The sequence below is a fragment of the Heteronotia binoei genome, unplaced genomic scaffold (assembly GCF_032191835.1).
Source record: "Heteronotia binoei isolate CCM8104 ecotype False Entrance Well unplaced genomic scaffold, APGP_CSIRO_Hbin_v1 ptg002215l, whole genome shotgun sequence".
NCBI classification, from domain to species: Eukaryota; Metazoa; Chordata; class Lepidosauria; order Squamata; family Gekkonidae; genus Heteronotia; species Heteronotia binoei.
Window position 1 is genome coordinate 955 of NW_026800588.1, and position 20,550 is coordinate 21,504.

The window sequence follows — 20,550 nt, forward strand, 5'->3', positions numbered from 1 at the left end:
CCCTCCCCCAAGAGGCCAATTTAAACATGTCAGATGGAGTACATAGCAGGGTGTCCTAGGAGATGTTGGGAGAGGTTTGGTATGTGATTTACGAGAGGCTGGGATCAAGTGCAGAGCTCAACTGGGAAATGGAAAGATGCTGCAATAAAGGAGAACCATTAGAACAATCATCCTCTAACAAACACCTTAATGACACGTTCAGATTTTTTAACATTACAAGCAGATCTGATGTTCAACATGGTTCTCAACCATGGAAAGCTGTTACTTGCCAACAAAATACCAGTTCCCTTGCCCGGCCGCCCCCCAATGGATAGAATAACTGAGCTTTAATTTATTCTTCCTTCCAGTGCCGATGAGCGCTTTGACGCAACGTTCCATACCAATGTTTTGGTGAACTCTTCAGGATACTGTCAGTACCTCCCGCCAGGTAAGAAGCAGATGCAAACAATGTGTCTCTTGGATGCGATGCTGATAAATGCGATGCTGAGAAATGTGATGCTGAGAAAAAATGTTGAGAAATTTGATGGGCACATGATTGCCAGTTGGCCGTATTGGGAGCAAACTAATTGTTTGGAGTTGACTAGGATCCCTTATTGGTTTACCTTAATATTTTGTTCAGCATTTGACTTGGATGCCGGGTCTTAGAATGCTTTTTTTCCTGCAGAAGTTGTGTCATGAAAGCAGACATGGAGCTGAATAGGCAATGTACATGCGTGCCATTTTTCATTTGTTGCTGCACTCCTGAAATGAGATACCAAATTATGGGTTAAACTAAGTTTATTAATACTGGAGTGGAATATTAATAAGTGCTCAATTTTATTGTGGGTTACAGTGGAGAACAGATTTGCTGGCTGCTGTTATTTCTGGCAGCGCAACTCAGGCTCCAAATGCAGCCGTCCAGAAAACCGTGCCAAGAGAGTGACAAACCCAGGCCTTTTTTTTTTTTGGTAGCAGGAACTCCTTTGCATATTAGGCCACACAGCCCTGATGTAGCCAATCCTCCAAGAGTTTACAGGGCTCTTCTTACAGGGCCTACTGTAAGCTTCAGGAAGATTGGCTAAATCAGGAGTGTGTGGCCTAATAGGCAAAGGAGTTCCTGCTACAAAATAAGGTTTGGACAAACCTCACCTCTGTTGCACACACCATCTGTGCCCAAAAGTTGAGTCCCTCACAGTCCAATTGAAGAGACTCAACAGCCAGAGTTCCAAGTGAGTTGATCCAGAGGTTCCTTTATTACCACCGGTGGCAGGAGGAAAAAGCCATATCTTTCTATACCACCATCTTTCCTGCGTTTTCCCTCAAACCCATCTTTACAAACATAGATATTGGATTTATATTCTGCCCTCCACTCCGAAGAGTCTCAGAGTGGCTCACAATCTCCTTTACCTTCCTACCCCCCACAACAGACGCCCTGTGAGCAACCACCCGGTTTCTGGTTTTGTTCCAGAGAATGTGTCAGTAAGTACAATCTCTACTGCGTGGGCGTGAAGGCTCCATTCAGGCTAGGAGGTCCTTCCTTGTGGCAGGGAGAAAAGCTTTCCTTTCAAAGGATGCTAACAGAACTTTGGTAACGTTCTCTTGCTCTGTGCTTTGTGACTATGCAATGTGCCTCCTTTCATATAAATTATGCTTAGCAACGACTCTTAATAGAGGCCTATTGTCCATTGCACCCCAGACCACTTCAGGCCTGGAATAGAGAGAGAAAAGGCACTATATACTTTAAGGCAAGCCTTACAAATATGCTGCTTTGAATGCAATGGTTTTGTTACAACTGTTAAGGCAGGTCAGTGCAAATGAGTTCTATGATCAGGATTAGTGCAATTCTATTTGGCACTCTGTCCATGCTCTAATGCAGGGGTGGTCAATGGTAGCTCTCCAGATGTTTTTTTTGCCTACAAAAAAACCCAGTTTGGTTTGGTGTAGTGGTGTAGCCAGTTTGGTGTAGTGGTTAAGAACCGGGCTTGATTTCCCACTCCTCCACTTGCACCTGCTGGAATGGCCTTGGGTCAGCCATTAGCTCTGGCAGAGGCTGTCCTTGAAAGGGCAGCTCCTGTGAGAGTCCTCTCAGCCCCACCCACCTCACAGGGTGTCTGTTGTGGGGGGAGAAGATATGGGAGATTGTAAGCCGTTCTAAGTCTCTGATTCAGGGAGAAGGGCGGGGTATAAATCTGCAGTTCTTCTTCTTCTACAACTCCCTTCAGCCCCAGCCATTGGCTATGCTGGCTGGGGCTGATGGGAGTTGTAGGCAAAAAAAAAAACATCTGGAGAGCTACCGTTGGCCACCCCTGCTCTAATGCAAATCTGAATCTGCGTCCTACACCTCCTCCCTCCGGGTGCTGTAAAGCAAGTGGATGGGAGGCAGATTCAAGATGGGCAAAAGGGACCCCTCTGCTCAGTGAGTTGTTCAGATGTGGAATTTGCTGCCAGAGAGGATGTAATGGGGGCTGCAGTTTTAAAAGCAGGTTAGACAGATTCATGGAGGATCGATCCATCAGCGGCTACTAGCCATGGTGATTCAAGGCAACTTCCACATTCAGAGGCAGTCAGCCTCGGAATATAATATCAGTGCTAAGAGGCAGGGGTCGTTTTGTAGAAAAAGAGGGGGCGGAGCTCATTAGCACAACTCATTCGCATATGCCCCCTCCCCAGCCGAAAGCGACTCGATGCAAGAAAGGAGAGCTCCAGGCGAGCGAGGCCTGCTTGGACTGGCTAGAGATCCAGACAGTCCAAGCAGGCCTCACTCACCTGGGGATCTCCTGAGCTGCCCCCCCCCCCAGTCCAAAGGCCAGCAAGCCACGTAAGAAGTGGAGAAAGGGTGGTGTGCGCTTCTCCAGGGGTTAATGAGGGCTGCTGGGGGTGTGGCAAAGCCCCTGGTGGCTGGCTGGCTGCCCGCTCTCCTCATCCAGGGATTGTTATACAGCTGCACCTACTAGTCAATGGACAAAGTAGGTGGGGAGGAAAAGGGGGAACCCTTAGAAAGGTTCAGGAGCTGCACTCCTGTGAGCTCCTGCTGAATCCGAGGCCTGCTAAGAGGCAACACCAGAGAAGGCCTCAAGCTCTATGTCGTGTTGTTGGACCTCCAGAGGAACCAGTTAGTCAGTGTTTGAGGCAGGATGCTGGACTAGATGGACTACTGGTCTGATCCAGCAGGGCTCTTCTGATGGTCTTAGAGACTTAAGTTCTTAACATCTACATTTAGAGGCAGTCAACCTTTGAATCCCAGTGTCACGATGCAACATCAGAGGAAGGTCTCAGCCTCTATGCCTTGTTGCTGGACCTCCAGAGGAACTGGTTGGCCACTGTGTGAGACAGGATGCTGGACTAGATGGACCTTCACTGGTCTTCTCCAGCAGGGCTCTTCTGATGTTCTTATGAAGGCCTCATCCTCTGTGCTCTGTTGTTAGCCCTCCAGAGGATCTGGTTGGCCAGTGTGTGAGACAAGATGCTGGACAAGATGGACCTTCACTGGTCTGATCCAGCAAGGCTCTTCTGATGTCATTATAGACCTATGTTCTTAACTTCTAGATTCAGAAGCAGTTGACCTTTGAATCCCAGCGTCAGGACGCAACGTCCGAGGAAGACCTCGGCCTCTCTGCCCTGTTGTTGGCCTTCCAGAGGAACTGGTTGGCTAGCTTATCTTGGTTGTCTGGAGATCAATTGTAATAGTGGAAGATCCCAGGTGCATCCTGGAGGTTGGTAACCCCAGGATCTGACCAAATAGCTGCTGGCTCAGGAAAATTTTGCTATGATAAATGGGTCAGCGCACAAGACGCTTTATATTTGTGGCAACCGACCGCCCCGCTGGAATTCTTCAAAAGAGTTAGTTAGCAGAATGTCTTCAATCAGAAAACCCACAATATCGATACTCCTGTTTTCCATTTGGCACGTTAAAGACACTCGCAAAGAGATTAGTTATCATCCGTGTCAGCTGAGGGGGAAGCGTTTTTCTCTGAGCTGCTATTTTTAGGAAGCAAGTGATTGTGAAACAAACATCTATCTGTCTTCCTATCTTAAACTTTGACCGTAGGGATCTTCAAGAGCTCTTGCGAAATCGACGTGCGCTGGTTCCCCTTTGATGTCCAGAAGTGCAAATTAAAATTTGGCTCCTGGACTTACGGCGGGTGGTCTTTGGATCTGCAAATGCAAGAGGCGGACACATCGGGATATATTTCAAACGGCGAATGGGATTTAGTAGGTACGCTTTCGGGATCGCCTTCAACACGGCTGCTACAACCTAGTGAGGGAGATTGGCTTGTACGCTTCTGGAGGTTTTTAAACAGAGGCTGGATGGCCATCTGACAGCAATGAAGATCCTGTGAATTTAGAGGGGAGGTGTTTGTGAGTTTCCTGCCTTGTGCAGGGGGTTGGACTAGATGACCCTGGAGATCCCTTCCAACTCTATGATTTTATGATTCTATGAGTGGGCATCCCAAGCTGGTAGGGTTGCCAGGTCTGTGTTGGAAAATACCTGGAGACTTTGGGGGTGGAGCCAGGAGGGGGTGGGGCTAGGGGAGGAGACAAGATTGCCAAGTCCAATTCCAGAAATATCTTGGGACTTTGGGGGTGGAGCCAGAAGACATTGGGGTGGAGCCAGGAGCAAGATTGTGACAAGCATAACTGAACTCCAAAGGGAGTACTGGCCAACACATGTAAAGGGACTGAACATCTTTTAAATGCCTTCCCTCCATTGGAAATAATGAAGGATAGGGGCACCTTCTTTGGGGACTCATAGAATTGAACCCCTCAGTCCAATCTTTTTGAAACTTGGAGGGTCTTTTGAGGAGAAGTGTTGGATGCTATGCTGAAAATTTGGTGCCTCTACCTCAAAACACAGTGCCCCCGGAGCTCCAGATACCCGAAGATCCATTCTCCATTATACCCCATGGGAATCGATCTTCATAGGGAATAATGGAGTGCCCAGCAGATATTTCCCTCCCCCCTTTCTGATGACCCTGAAGTGGGGGGAGGGCCTCCAAACCGGGGGATCCCCTGTCCCCAACTGGGGATTGGCAACCCTGGGAGGGGCCTCAGCAGGGGTTTAATGCCCTAGAGCCCACCCTTCCAAGCAGCCATTTTCTCCAGGGGAGTTTATCTCTGCCAACTAGAGATCAGTTGTGAAAGCAGAAGGTCTCCAGGCTCTACCTGGAGGCTGGGTCAGGATACCCCAGCCCCTGATTTGTGGCGACTCACTGAATTAATGACCTGGGCTGCCAGCTGGGACCCTCCTGGTAACTGGTGAGGGATAGGGGGGCATTACCAGGAGATGGAAGGAGGCCCTGGTGATGTTGCTGGTGACGTGGCTACATCACTTCACACAGGAAGTGGCATCACCTGTTTTTGCTTGAGCAAAAATGGCCTCCTTTTGCAACTGCCTGCCAAGCACTAAGGCCAAAAGGATACCAGGGATCGTTCTCCAGAATAAAACATCTCCCCTTTCTTCCATCCCGCCCACACAGGAGTCCCCGGGAAAAGGACAGAATCGTTCTACGATTGCTGCAAAGAGCCTTACCCAGACGTGACTTTTACAGTGACGATGCGACGGAGGACTCTGTACTACGGACTCAACCTCCTGATTCCGTGCGTTCTGATCTCTGCTTTGGCTCTTCTGGTTTTCCTGCTCCCGGCAGATTCAGGGGAGAAAATCTCATTAGGTAAAGTCTGAGTCTATGAAAAGTTTATATGTCCCAGTCAGTTTACAGCGTGGAATAAAGAAGCGGTGGGGAGAGTGCTGCCAAGTCACAGGTGACACATGATGAACCTTTTGGATTTTCAAAGCCAGAGATGAACAGAGGTGGTTTGCCGTTGCCTGCCTCTTTGCAGCAACCCTGGACTTCCTCGGTGGTCTCTCATCCAAAGATTAACCAGGGTTGATCCTGTTTAGCTTCCAAGATTTGGTGAGATCAGGTTATCCTGGGCCATCATGTCAGAGGTGGTTTGCTATTGCCTGCCTCTGCGTAGCAACCTTGGACTTCCTCAGCGGTCTCTCATCCCAAAGACCCACCAAGGATGACTCTGCTTAGCTTCCAAGATCTGATGAGATCAGGCTATCCTGGGCCATCATGTCAGAGCAGACAAACAGAGGTGGTTTTGCCGTTGCCTGCCTCTGCATAGCAACCCTGGACTTCCTCAGTGGTCTCCCATCCAAATACTCACCAAAGATGACCCTGCTTAGCTTCCAAGATCTGACAAAAATCTATAATCTTTCATTGAAATCTGCCTCCGTTCCTGAGGACTGGAAGGTAGCAAATGTCACCCCCATCTTTAAAAAGGGTTCCAGAGGAGATCCAGGAAATTACAGGCCAGCCAGTCTGACTTCAATACCAGGAAAGTTGGTAGAAAGCATTATCAAGGACAGAATGAGTAGGCACATTGATGAACACGGGTTATTGAGGAAGACTCAGCATGGGTTCTGTAAGGGAAGGTTTGCCTCACTAACCTGTTACATTTCTTTGAGGGGGTGAACAAACATGTGGACAAAGGAGACCCAATAGATGTTGTTTACCTTGACTTCCAGAAAGCTTTTGATAAAGTTCCTCATCAAAGGCTCCTTAGAAAGCTCGAGAGTCATGGAGTAAAAGGACAGGTCCTCTTGTGGATCAAAAACTGGCTAATTAATAGCAGCGAGTTAGTATAAATGGGCAGTCTTCGCAGTGGAGGATGGTAAGCAGTGGGGGGCCACAGGGCTCGGTACTGGGTCCCATGCTCTTTAACTTGTTCATAAATGATTTGGAGTTGGGAGTGAGCAGTGAAGTGGCCAAGTTTGCAGATGACACTAAATTGTTCAGGGTGGTGAGAACCAGAGAGGATTATGAGGAACTCCAAAGGGATCTGTTGAGGCTGGGTGAGTGGGCGTCAACGTGGCAGATGATGTTCAATGTGGCCAAGTGCAAAGTAATGCACATTGGGGCCAAGAATCCCAGCTACAAATACAAGTTGATGGGGTATGAACTGGCAGAGACTGACCAAGAGAGAGATCTTGGGGTCGTGGTAGATAACTCACTGAAAATGTCAAGACAGTGTGCGTTTGCGATAAAAAAGGCCAACGCCATGCTGGGAATTATTAGGAAGGGAATTGAAAACAAATCAGCTAGTATCATAATGCCCCTGTATAAATCGATGGGTGCGGTCTCATTTGGAATACTGTGTGCAATTCTGGTCACTGCACCTCAAAAAGGATATTATAGCATTGGAAAAAGTCCAGAAAAGGGCAACTAGAATGATTAAAGGGTTGGAACACTTTTCCTATGAAGAAAGGTTAAAACACGTGGGACTCTTTAGCTTGGAGAAACGTCGACTGTGGGGTGACATGATAGAGGTTGACAAGATCCTGCATGGGATGGAGAAAGTAGAGAAAGAAGTATGTTTCTCCCTTTTTCACAATACAAGAACTCGTGGGCATTCAATGAAATTGCTGAGCAGTCGGTTTAAAATGGATAAAAGGAAGTACTTCTTCACCCAAAGGGTGATTAACATGTGGAATTCACTGGCACAGGAGGTGGTGGCAGCTACAAGTGTAGCCAGCTTCAAGAAGGGATTGGATAAAAATATGGAGTAGAGGTCCATCAGTGGCTATTAGCCACAGTGTGTATATATATATGTGTGTGTGTGTGTATAATTTTTTTGGCCACTGTGTGACACAGAGTGTTGGACTGGATGGGCCACTGGCCTGATCCAACATGGCTTCTCTTATGTTCTTATGTGACTCAGAGTGTTGGACTGGATGGGCACTGGCCTGATCCAACGTGGCTTCTCTGATGTTCTTATGTGACACAGAGTGTTGGACTGGAGGAGCCATTGGCCTGATCCAACGTGGCTTCTCTTATGTTCTTATGTGACACAGAGTGTTGGACTGGAAGGGCCACTGGCCTGATCCAACATGGCTTCTCTTATGTTCTTATGTGACTCAGAGTGTTGGACTGGATGGGCACTGGCCTGATCCAACATGGCTTCTCTTATGTTCTTATGTGACACAGAGTGTTGGACTGGATGGGCATTGGCCTGATCCAACATGGCTTCTCTTATGTTCTTATGATGAGATCAGGCTATCCTGGGCCATCATGTCAGAGCAGACAAACAGAGGTGGTTTTGCCGTTGCCTGCCTCTGCATAGCAACCCTGGACTTCCCATCCAAATACTCACCAAAGATGACCCTGCTTAGCTTCCAAGATCTGATGAGATCAGGCTATCCTGGGCCAATCAGGACAGAGCAGACGAACAGAGGTGGTTTGCCATTGCCTGCCTCTGCATAGCAGCCTTGGACTTACTTGGTGTTTCCTCATCTACATCACAACAAGGGGTGACTCTGCTTAGCTTCTGAGATCAGACAAGCTAGCCTGGCTGCCCAGGCCAGGGCTGGAGAAAAATAGGTAGATGACAAAAAAATATGTACACATCTGTAGATGTGGTAGTGGAGGAAGATGGAAGGGACTTGGAACTGCTTCACGAAACAGCCAGAGAACAGGAGGCTGGACTCAATGGACCACTGGCCTGATCCAGCAGGGCTCTTCTGGCATTCTTATGAGAGTATGTGACTAGTCCAAGTTCCCCCAAGCAAGGGAAGGTTGGAATCTGGGTCTTCCCAAGCTGATTCCAACACTCTAACCGCTCCCCCCTACACTATTCTTCAGAACCACCTGGGCAAGGAATAATGGGAGGGATATCTCAAGCCAGGCATTCTGGATTTGGTGGCTTTCTCCTGGCCTTTAAAAAATGATTAATTTCTCACGTTGCCTAGTAATATTATCTGGTAATATTTTATTATGATTAACTTCTCACCTACCCTTATAATATTATTGCCGCCATAAATTCTAGTCACACCATAGCTCGTTGCCTTCAATTTTGCTCTTCAGCAACTTAACGAGACTCTCCTTGAAGGAAAGAATAACACATTTGGGAGGCCTTCTGGGTACGGTTGCCAACTTCTAGGTGGTGGCTGGAAGCCTCCCGAAATCACAACTGGTCTCCAGTTGACAAAGATCAGCTCCCTTGGAGAACATGGGTGCTTAGATATTGGTCTCTACAACGTTATATCCTGCCCAAGTCCCTCTTCATCCCAAACCCCACCCTCCCCAGATTCTGCACCCCAAATCTCCAAGAGTTTCCCAACTCAGAGCTAGCAACCCAACATTTGACAGAAGAGGACTGCAAAAGGAGGAGATAAATTCATGGAAGATAAGTCTATCAATGCCTATGAGCCATGGTGACTGAGGGGAACCTCTGCATTCAGAGGCACTAATCCTCTGAGTCTCATGGAAAGTCTCGGCCTCCATGCCCTGTTGCTGGCCCTCCAGAGGAACTGGTTGGCCACTGTGTGAGACAGGATGCTAGACTAGATGGGCCACAAGTCTGATCCAGCAGGGCTCTTCTGATGTTCTTATGAAGGCCTCGGCCTCTCTGCCCTGTTGCTAGACCTCCAGAGGAACTGGTTGGCCCCTGTGTGAGACAGGATGCTGGACTAGATGGATCCTCACTGGTCTGATCCAGCGGGGCTCTTCAGATGTTCTTATGAAGGCCTCGGCCTCTCTGCCCTGTTGCTGGCCCTCCACAGGAACTGGTTGGCCACTGTGTGAGATAGGATGCTGGACTAGATAGACCACTGGTCTGATCCAGCAGGGCTTTTCTTATGATGGCCTCAGCCTCTCTGCCCTGTTGTTGGCCTCCAGAGGAACTGGTTGGCCACTGCATGAGACAGGATGCTGGACTAGATGGACCACTGGGCTGATCCAGCAGAACTCTTCTGATGTTCTTATGAAGGCCTTGGACTCTGTGCCCTGTTGCTGGCCCTCCAGAGGAACTGGTTGGCTGCTGTGTGAGACAGGATGCTGGACTAGATGGACCACTGGGCTGATGCAGCAGAACTCTTCTGATGTTCTTATGAAGGCCTTGGACTCTGTGCCCTGTTGTTGACCCTCCAGAGGAACTGGTTGGCCACGATGTGATTAAAGGACCGAACATTAAAAACAAAGTGTAAAAAAATCATAAATCAACATACATATATTTATTGTTGAAAGCTAAAACCATTTAAGGGCCTCTATCCTATGTAAAATCATAAAACCTCAGTGGGAACCCACTCAACTTGACCTGACGCATTTCGACCTAAATTGGTCTTCTTCGGAGGTCAGAAAGGGAAGTACACATATTGGCTCATAATACAGAACAGAATAAAACAAGAGAACAACGCTGGACCACAAGGAAATGTTGTGAAGTGACAAAGGCTTAGAGATATTCTTGAGGCCTCTTGTTCTACAGCCTTATGTCTTAATCAAGAGCATACCTATAGCCTATAACCTATATAGACACACAACTCTTGGCACATAGGCTCTGACTTTACTTGATCAATTCTGGACCACGTGGCATACAAAAAAAACACTGACAGCTATAGGTATGCTCTTGATTAAGACATAAGGCTATAGAACAAGAGGCCTCAAGAATATCTCTAAGCTTTTGTCACTTCACTACATTTCCTCGTGGTCCAGCGTTGTTCTCTTGTTTTATTCTGTTCTGTATTATGAGCCAATATGTATACTTACCTTTCTGACCTCTGAAGAAGACCAATTTAGGTCGAAACACGTCAGGTCAAGTTGAGTGGGTTCCCATTGAGGTTTTATGATTTTACATAGGATAGAGGCTTATGATGGGCCCTTAAATGGTTTTAGCTTTCAACAATAAATACATGTATGTTGATTTATGATTTTTTTTTACAGTTTGTTTTTAACGTTCGGCCCTTTAATTGCACATTAACCTTTTAGGTTTCTTACTCCAGTTTTTGGGTTGAGTTTCTTTCCTTTCTTTGTTTTTCTTTGGCCACTATGTGAGACAGGATGTCTGACCAGATGGACCACTGGTCTGATCCAACAAGGCTGTTTTGATGTTCTTAGGATGCTGGACGATGGCTCATTGTTCTGATCCAGCAAGGTTCTTCTGAAGGTCTCGGCCTCTATGCCCTGTTGTTGGACCTCCAGAGGGACCGGTTGGCCACTGTATAAGGCAGGATGCTTGACTAGATGGCCCATTGTTCTGATCCAGCAAGGGTCTTCTTATGCTCTCATGAGGGCCTCAGCCTCTAAGCCTTGTTTTTGGACCTCCAGAGGAACTGCTTAGCCACTGTGTTAGACAAGATGCTGGATTAGATGGACCACTGGTCTGGTCCAGCAGGGTTCTTCTGATGTTGTTATGAAGACCTTGATCTCTAAGCCCTGTTGTTGGCCCTCCAGAGGAACTGGTTGGCCACTGTGTGAGACAGGAGGCTGGACTAGCTGGACTCTTGGTCCAATCCAGTAGGGCTCTTTGGATATTCTTTTGTTCTTAAAAGCATTCTGCAAAAATAAATGAAAAAAATTGCAGATCTACCGAGACACAGCCCCTCCCCCTTCTCATTTCCCAAAATTTCCCATTACCAATGAATCTGCGCTGTTCAGCTTTCTTTTTAGCGAGTATTTCACGGGTGGCAGCAGAAGGGCATTTGGCGAAAAGGGCACCGCTGGAACCGACGGTCCCTTTTGCTGCTTCAAATTGGCACAGCACAAGTGATGAGCAATGCAAAATGGAGAGCCAGGGGTCAATTTTTGCAACACGGCAAAAAAAATAAAATAAAAGAGAGAAAAGAACCCTTGAGCTCTTTCCAAGTAAATATTCCAGGGGAAGATGCCAGCGATTTTGACAAGAACCTTTTGCTCCAATTCCTTCCTGATGTCGCTGTGCCACCAATGGGATTCGAAAGATGGCTGCCAAATAAATGTTTTATGGAGCCCAGTTGCTGCATGACATGACATGGCCCACTGGATTGTTCACACAGGCATTCCCCTACACACAAGCAAGCCCTAGGAGTTCTCTATGCATTGCCATTTATGTCAGAAAACATTACTCCAAAATAAACTGTATCTGAATGTTGACTGCGGCAGTTCTTGTGACCAAGCTGCAACAGGGGTTTTTTTTGGTAGGAAAAAGCCCAGCAGGAACTCATTTGCATATTAGGCCACACCCCTTGACATCACCATTGTTCCACACAGGGTTTTTTTGTAGAAAAAAGCCCAGCGGGAACTCATTGGCATATCAGGCCACACCCCCTGACACCAAGCCAGCTGGAACTGCGTTCCTGTGTGTTACTGCTAACCCCCGCCCCCTGCGCTGCAATGATTGTGCACATTTCTTGCGGAGCCTGGGTGTTTGAAAGAACATTCGAAGAGCACAACTTTGCGAACTAGCTGGGTGTTTTCTTCCCTGTATTCCCCCCTCTTTTGACTAGTTTGGTCCGCACCTAGAATTAATCGGATTCTTTTTTGGCTTGTGATTGACTACGATTCTGGGATCTTGATCACTGGCTAGATTTTGGCTCTACCCCCGCCCCCCCTCCCAGGCCGTGACGCTTCCTGGGTGATCTTGGGTCAGTCAAAAGAACATAAGAGAACATAAGTGAAGCCCTGTTGGTTCAGGCCAATGGCCCATCCAGTCCAACACTCTGTGTCACGTAAGAACATAAGAGAAGCCGTGTTGGATCAGGCCAATGGCCCATCCAGTCCAACACTCTGTGTCACATCAGAACATAAGAGAAGCCCTGTTGGATCAGGCCAATGGCCCATCCAGTCCAACACTCTGTGTCACATAAGAACATAAGAGAAGCCGTGTTGGATCAGGCCAATGGCCCATCCAGTCCAACACTCTGTGTCATGCAGTGGCCAAAAAACCCCAGGTGTCATCAGGAGGTCCACCAGTAGGGCCTCCTCATCTTTCTTCTTCTTTGCCGAAGCAAAATACAGGAAATGGGCCATGGAAAAGAGTTAAAACCTCTTCCTTTCGAGTTGTGCCCCCAATCAAATATACTCCCCCCCCCCCAGGTTCTGTTTGAAAAACAGCAGGACTTCTGTCCACATATCCACCCATTGTTCACTCTGGTTGAGCTCTGAGTCAGTCCAATGATGCCGAGGAACAAGAGAATACATTGTCCTAAGGATGCATTGCGTGCTATTTCTGCTCTTTCCCTCGCCACCGAGGTCCTTTCGCCCTAATTCCGTACCGTGTTGTTTGTTTTCCAGGGATAACAGTTTTATTGTCCCTCACCGTTTTCATGCTCCTGGTGGCGGAAATTATGCCAGCCACTTCAGATTCAGTGCCGTTAATAGGTAAGAGGGAGCGATATTTCTTTTCAATTTGCTTGTGTTGTTTCCGACAGGCAGTACAGCCACACAATAACACAGGTTTGGGGGTGGGTGGGAATGTGAATAGTTTGACCAGACCAAGGACGCTGTTGTAAATTAAAGCGTCAAGTAAACTTTCGACCATAAAGCAAATATTTTTCAGCAGCAGAAACACAGCAAGCTGAAAACCATTACTGACCTAGACGAAGTTCAGGGAAATGAGATTTTGAGAGTTAAAGTTCCCTGTGTCGGATACGGCAACTGATATACCGCCCCCCCCCCCCCCCGCCCTCCAAAAAATCTTGTTGCCTTCTAGAGTGTTAGTGGATTCCAAATGTCTGCGCACCAACACAGCTTCTCTCTGAAATGAAAAATCATTGCTATTTATCAGCCTGGAAAAGGAAACAATAGAAAGAAGCTAAAGACTAACAACATAGGGTTGCCGAGGCCAATTCAAGAAATATCTGGGGATTTGGGGAGGTGGAGCCAGGAGACTTCGGGGGTGGAGCCAGGAGACATTGGGGTGGAGCCAAGAGCAAGGGTGTGACAAGCATAATTGATCTCCAAAGGAATTTCTGGCCATCACATTTCAAGGGTTTTTAAATGCCTGCCCTCCATTGGAAATAATGAAGGACAGGGGCGTCTTCTTTTGGGGCTCGTAGAATTGGATCCCCTGGTCCCATTTTTTTGAAACTTGGAGGGTGTTTTGAAGAGACGCTTTGGATGCTCTACTGAAAATTTGGTGCCTCTACCTCAAAAGCCAGCCCCCCCCCCAGAGCCCCAGGTAACCGGGGATCAATTCTCCATTATACCCTCTGGGAATTGGTCTCCATAGGGAATAATGGAATGTCCAGCAGCCGTTTCCCTCCCCCCTTCCGCTTTCTGATGACCCTGAAGCTGGGGGAGGGCCTCCAAACTGGGGGATCCCCCGTCCCCACCTGGGGATAGGCAGCCCTATAACAACATTAGGGTCAAGGTAGGAGCTTTTGTGAGTCACTGCTCGCTTCAGATAAAGGTCAAGGTAGTCCCCTGTGCAACCACCAGTTGTTTCTGACCTTCTGTCGCACCACAACATTTCCACAGCAGCCTTTGTAACGGGGTGGTTTGCCATTGCCTTCCCCAGTCATCTACATTTTACCCCCACAAGCTGGGTACCAGGGCTGGATTAACAATTAGTATGGGTACAATGGGTACCAGGGCCAGATTAACAAGTAGACACTGCCCTATGGACCTCCATGCTTTTAAGAACCCCGGGACAGCTTCTTCCCCCCCCGGTTTCCCCCCTGCTTGCAGCCCTCTCAGCCTGCACGCACAGCCAGCGACTGAGCCGCTCTTTGCCCGACTTGCCTGGGGCTGCTTCTGCTGGCGTCATCTCCAAGTTTGCCTCTCTCTGCCTCTCCCCCGCAGCTTTGTCAAAGGGGCTTTGGAGAAGGGGCCTGCAGGGGCTGGGCACCAGCTCCAACTCTGAGATCATTTGCGAGGCCCCCCCCCAGATGTTGACTGCCTAGGGGCCTTCACGGGGTTTAATTTGGCCCTGCTGAGTACTCGTTTTACTGACCTCAGAAGGGTGGAAGGCTGATTCAACCTTGAGCCGGCGACCTGAACCTAGCTTCTGCCAGGATCGAACTCCGGTCACGAGCAGAGCTTGGGCTGCAGGACTGCAGCTTTACCACTCCGCATCACTTCAGATACAGAAACATAAAAGCTCATTCCCTGCACAAGTTCTGTTCGTCTTTCAGGTGTAACTGGACTCTCGCTCTGTTCTATGGCCACAGACAGACTAACATGCCTACCAGTCTTAGAAACAACGATAACCGTTTTTGATAACCGTTGAGAAATGTTCTTCAGTTCATTTATCTCACCATCACTGGATCTCTTGAGCAAGCTCTAGACTGACTTCACTCCCCCCCCTCCCGTTTTGTCATCCAACGGCTGACTTGGATCAGCTATGATGTCATTCTATTCAGGATGTGATCCCTGACTGGCTGGCCTGGGAAGGAAAGGGAAGCAGCGGTCAGGGAAGTCAGAATGTGAAGCAGGGGTGGAATTCTAGGAGCTCTTTTGCATATTAGGCCACACACCTCTGCTGTAGCCAATCCTCCAAGAGCTTAGGGAAGGAAAGGAAAGGTCCCCTGTGCAAGCACCAGTCATTTCCGACTCTGGGGTGAAGTTGCTTTCACAACGTTTTCACGGCAGACTTTTTATGGGGTGGTTTGCCATTGCCTTCCCCAGTCATCTACGCTTTACCCCCAGCAAGCTGAGTACTCCTTTTACCGACCTCGGAAGGATGGAAGACTGAGTCAACCTCGAGCTTGCTACCTGAAAACCCAGCTTCCACCGGGGATCGAACTCATGTCGTGAGCAGAGCTTAGGACTGCAGTACTGCAGCTTTAAAACTCTGCACCACGGAGCTCATTCCAAGAGCTTGCAGGGCTCTTTTTTTGTAAGCTCCAGGAGGATTGGTTACATCAGGGGTGTGTGGCCTAATATGCAAAGGAGCGCCTGTTGGAATTCCACCCCTGGTGTGAAGTGACACAGAAAGGGAGAAACTGTGAACCCAACCACTTTTACTGGAAAGGCTCTTTTCAACCCAAATATTGTAACCGGGGTATATATGGGGCAGCCCTAGGCAATGGGCAACACTTAAAACAAAACAAAGCATAAGTCTATTTTCCTTCTTTCTCCACTCTCCTTCTATGCCTTTTCCCCAGCCCAATATTTTGCCAGCACCATGATTATCGTCGGCCTTTCTGTTGTCGTCACCGTGATCGTCCTACAGTATCACCACCACGATCCAGACGGAGGGAAGATGCCAAAATGGGTAAGGGCCAAGCGCAGCCTGTTTTCTCCGGGTCAGCTCTCAGATCAAAGTTCTGTTCTGCCAGAGGACCAGGTGACCTGTTATTGTTCCCAAAATATTGCATCAACAAAGAAGAGAAGGAAAAATCGCTTTGGCACAGATTCCGTAATTACAGGCACGCACCTGCGGCTGACCTGGCTGTTAGCTCCTCAATCGGAGCTTTGTTAAACCATGTAAACAGTAAGATATAATGGATACGGCCCACTGACATGGTTGTCTGAAGCAGCAGTTCAGATATTTAGTACATTTTATCCTGTTCTTGCTCCAAGGAGCTTAGGGTGAGATAGTGTTTAACGAGCTGGACTAAGGAGACTTGAGTTCAGATACCTCCTTTCCCATGAAAGCTCACTGGCAGTGAGGTATAATGGGTACAGTCAACAAAGATGGTTCTCTGAGCCAACCTGCTGAGCCCACAACACTGAGGTGTTCTCTGGGCGTACAAAGGTGGTTCTCTGAGCCTATACTACTGAGATGTTGGAATTACTACCAGGTTCAACTGTTAGTAAAGGACAATCCCGCCTAGGTAGTTATTTAACAACACCAAAAAATGATTTTAAAAAGTTTTTAAAATCTTTTAATAGTATTTATTGTTTGAAGTTTGTTTAATTTGTATTTATTGTCTGAAATTTGGAATTGACTGTTAGCTGCCCTGAGCCTGCTTGCGGAGAGGGCGGGGTATAAATTCAAGGTTAAAAGAAACCCTATCAATGTTCAGATATTTATTACATTTATTCAGGGGTTATTTAATAGGAAAAGAGGTGCCAGAGGAGAAGAAGAAGATATTGGATTTATATCCTGCCCTATACTCTGAATCTCAGAGTGGTCACAATCTCCTTTACCTTCCCCACCCCCCCATGCACAACAGACACCCTATGAGGTAGGTGGGGCTGAGAGAGCTCTCCCAGAAGCTGCCCTTTCAAAGACAACTTCTGTAAAAGCTATGGCTGACCCAAGGCCATTCCAGCAGGTGCAAGTGGAGGAGTGGGGAATCAAACCCAGTTCTCCCAGATAAGAGTCCGCACACTTAAACCACTACACCAAACTGGCTCTCATTAGCACAACTCATTAGCACAACTCATTTGTATATACCACACACCCCTGACATCACCGGGAGGGGTACTGAATTATATTTCCATCTTTCTGCTTTATATGTTTTGGTTATTTCCCCCTTTTTTTGGTGGGAAAAATATTAGAAAGTTTGTCAGATCTTTAGAGTTCAATAAAATTCTCACAGGGGGGTTTGAACAATGGAGCCTAGACGCTCCGGGGGGGGGGGGTAAGGTAAGAAAGAGCACAATAAAATTTAGAGGTTCTGGAGCTCTGCTCTTGTGAGATCCTGCCCAAAATGAGGACTGCATTTATTACATTTTATCCTGCCCTCCATCCAAGGTGTTCAAGGTGAGATTGTGGTTTGAGGGTTGGTCATAAAGGGACAGAGCATAAAACTTCCCCAGCCTTTGATAAAAGACTAACTGGACTATTTAGATGGGACTGCTTTATTTCTCTTCTTATGAACCGGTGCTATGAGAGCATATCTCCAAGCAAGTGACATAACTCCTGTCGCATTTATCTGAGTGAATACAGTTGCCAACATATCCTTTTTGTCACGAGATATTAGCTTTGAAGAGTTCTGGGGGAATGATATGTGCTGCCGGCACCTTCCCATTCTTCATTTGAGAAATTAGAAAACTGATTTCAGCTGATTGAACACGTTGGTAGTTCAGCTCGGTTCCGAGTACTCTCATAATCGTGAAGATAGATTCAGGTGGGCAGCCGCGTTCATCTGAAGGAACAGGACAAAGTTTGAATTAAAGCGGCTCTTTTAAGACCAACGAAGGTTTCTTCAAGGTATAAGCTATCGTGCGCATCCACACTGCTTCAGATACGGTGAAATGGAAATTCCTCAACCAGTACATATAGGAAAGATGGGAAGGTTAGTTGCCAAAGAAAGAAGAAGAAGACCACAGATTTACACCCCGCCCTTCTCTCTGAATCAGAGTCTCAGAGCGACTTACAATCTCCTTTATCTTTCCCCCCCACAACAGACACCCTGTGAGGTGGGTGGGGCTGAGAGACCTCTTGCAGAAGCTGCCCTTTCAAGGACAACTCTTGTGAGAGCCATGGCTAACCCAAGGCCATTCCAGCGGCTGCAAGTGGAGGAGTGGGGAATCAAATCCAGTTCTCCCAGATAAGAGTCCGCGCACTTCGCCACTACACCAAACTGGCTCTCAGAGCTCGAGAGGAGACAGACGAGAAGGTCTCAGTCAATTGCTGTCAATATTCCAGTCTCCAATTTTGACATATTTATTGCCTTCTCTGTTTTCCCCATGGAATTGAACCCAAACAAATGGAAACCACATAAACAAAACTTATTATTCCTGTTTGATCCCTGTATCTGTTAAATATTTTAATTATGCTGTATCATAATTTACTTCTCACCTTCTACATATACATATGGACTGGTAATTTCCATCTTTATTTCTGTTTCTGTCATAACTCTAACATCTTGGCAACTAACCCCGCCCCCCCGGCACCCTCTCTCTTTCTGTATGTATTGGTTGAGGAAATTCTGTTTCTCTATATCTGAAGAAGTGTATTTGCATTCAAAAGCTTAAACGTTGACTAAAACTTAAAGCTGCCACTGAATTAAAACTTTGTTCTCATTACAAGAATTAGTGAAGATACCAGCCTAGATATTTTTCTTCCTTTGCTCCAAAAATATAGATCAAATGGAGACATTACCTATTTTATTAGAAGATAATCTAATAGAAGATATTAGAAGATAATCTGATCTAAAGACCTATCACCCTTTTAGCTGTGAACTTTTATTCATGTGATAAATTTTCACAACCATTGAAATTGGGGGCTAGTTTTTTTTCTATATTTTAGTAATATGCTTAGAAATAAAAAGTTAAGAAGCAGTATGAGCTAGGTAGATGGTGGTTAGAGTCTTGAACTAAGAAAATCCAGGTTCAGACCTCCACTCTGACATGGATGTCCACCAAATGTTGGTGGGCCATTCACTGTCTCTCTAACCCCATCTCATCTCATGGGGTTGTTTTTGTGGAGGAATCAAGAGTAATGAGCTTAGCCTAGGCAAGTCCAGAAGAAGCATTATGAGTTGCTTGCTGTATGTAAGTTTGGTGTAGTGGTTAAGTGTGTGGATTCTTATCTGGGAGAACCAGGTTTGATTCCCCACTCCTCCACTTGCACCTGCTGGAACAGCCTTGGGTCAGCCAGAGCTCTTGTAGGAGTTGTCCTTGAAAGGGCAGCTTATGTCAGAGCTCTCTCAGCCCCACCCACCTCACGGGGTGTCTGTTGTGGGGGGAGAAGGTATAGGAGATTGTAAGCCGCTCCGAGTCTCTGATTCAGAGAGAAGGGCGGGGTATAAATCTGCAGTCTTCTTCTTTTAAAAACAAATGTTCTCATTTTTTCAGACCAGAATCATCCTTCTCAACTGGTGTGCCTGGTTCCTCCGGATGAAAAGACCCGGGGAGGATAAAGTGCGACCGGCTTGCCAGCACAAACGGCGGTGTAGCCTATCAAGTGTTGAGATGAACACCGTGAGCGGACAGCAATCCAGTAATGGGAACATGCTCTACATTGGATTTCGAGGGCTTGAAGGGGTCCATTGCACCCCGACCACTGATTCTGGAGTGATCTGTGGGAGAATGACTTGTTCTACCACAGATGAGGACAACCTTCTTCACAGCGGACATCCGTCAGAAACCGACCCGGATCTGGCCAAGATCCTGGAGGAGGTCCGCTACATCGCCAATCGCTTCCGAGACCAGGACGAGGCAGAAGCCATTTGTAACGAGTGGAAATTTGCCGCTTCTGTGGTGGACCGCCTCTGCCTGATGGCCTTCTCGGTCTTCACGATCATTTGTACGATCGGCATTTTAATGTCTGCACCCAATTTTGTAGAGGCCGTTTCTAAAGATTTCGCTTGATCTGCACTCCTGGGCTTGCAAAATGTCAGTGCTCAAAGAAAAAAAGAATAGGTTACCTAGCAATAGCATATACAGGGCACTTTGCATATACGAGAGGCAACATTTTCTGGGGTGTGGTATTACAAAAGGACAGTATAACAAAAAATAGCCCTAACAGTTGCCTGGGCTGTGTGTAGAGTCCAACAATCTTTTATGCACCCACCAGATTTGGTGTCCAGAATAAATTCTTTAAATTAAGTCTATTTACATCTTCTTTGCATTATTTAGTTTACTTCTGATAGAACTATCCCCAGAAGCTAAAGTTACTAAACTGAGGCTGTTGTACTTTAGTCATATTATGAGAAGACAAGGGCTACTGGAAAGGATAATTATGCTAGGAAAAGTTGAAGGCACAAGGAACATAAGAACATAAGAGAAGCCATGTTGGATCAGGCCAATGGCCCATCCAGTCCAACACTGTGTCACAGAAGAACATAAGAGAAGCCATGTTGGATCAGGCCAATGGCCCATCCAGTCCAACACTCTGTGTCACAGAAGAACATAAGAGAAGCCATGTTGGATCAGACCAGTGGCCCATCCAGTCCAACACTCTGTGTCACACATA

At 47.1% G+C, this 20,550-nt stretch overlaps 1 protein-coding gene across 1 annotated transcript; it reads left to right on the forward strand.

Moving 5' to 3' along the window:
* The first annotated feature begins 336 nt into the window (after positions 1–336).
* LOC132565941 (neuronal acetylcholine receptor subunit alpha-7-like) lies at positions 337–20,186 on the forward strand. The gene is made up of 6 exons (XM_060230561.1): positions 337–427; positions 4,028–4,195; positions 5,457–5,651; positions 13,032–13,118; positions 15,845–15,954; positions 19,431–20,186. The coding sequence occupies exons 2-6, from the start codon at positions 4,141–4,143 to the stop codon at positions 19,944–19,946; spliced, it is 963 nt and encodes a 320-aa protein (XP_060086544.1). The 5' UTR covers positions 337–427; positions 4,028–4,140; the 3' UTR covers positions 19,947–20,186.
* Positions 20,187–20,550: the final 364 nt, after the last annotated feature.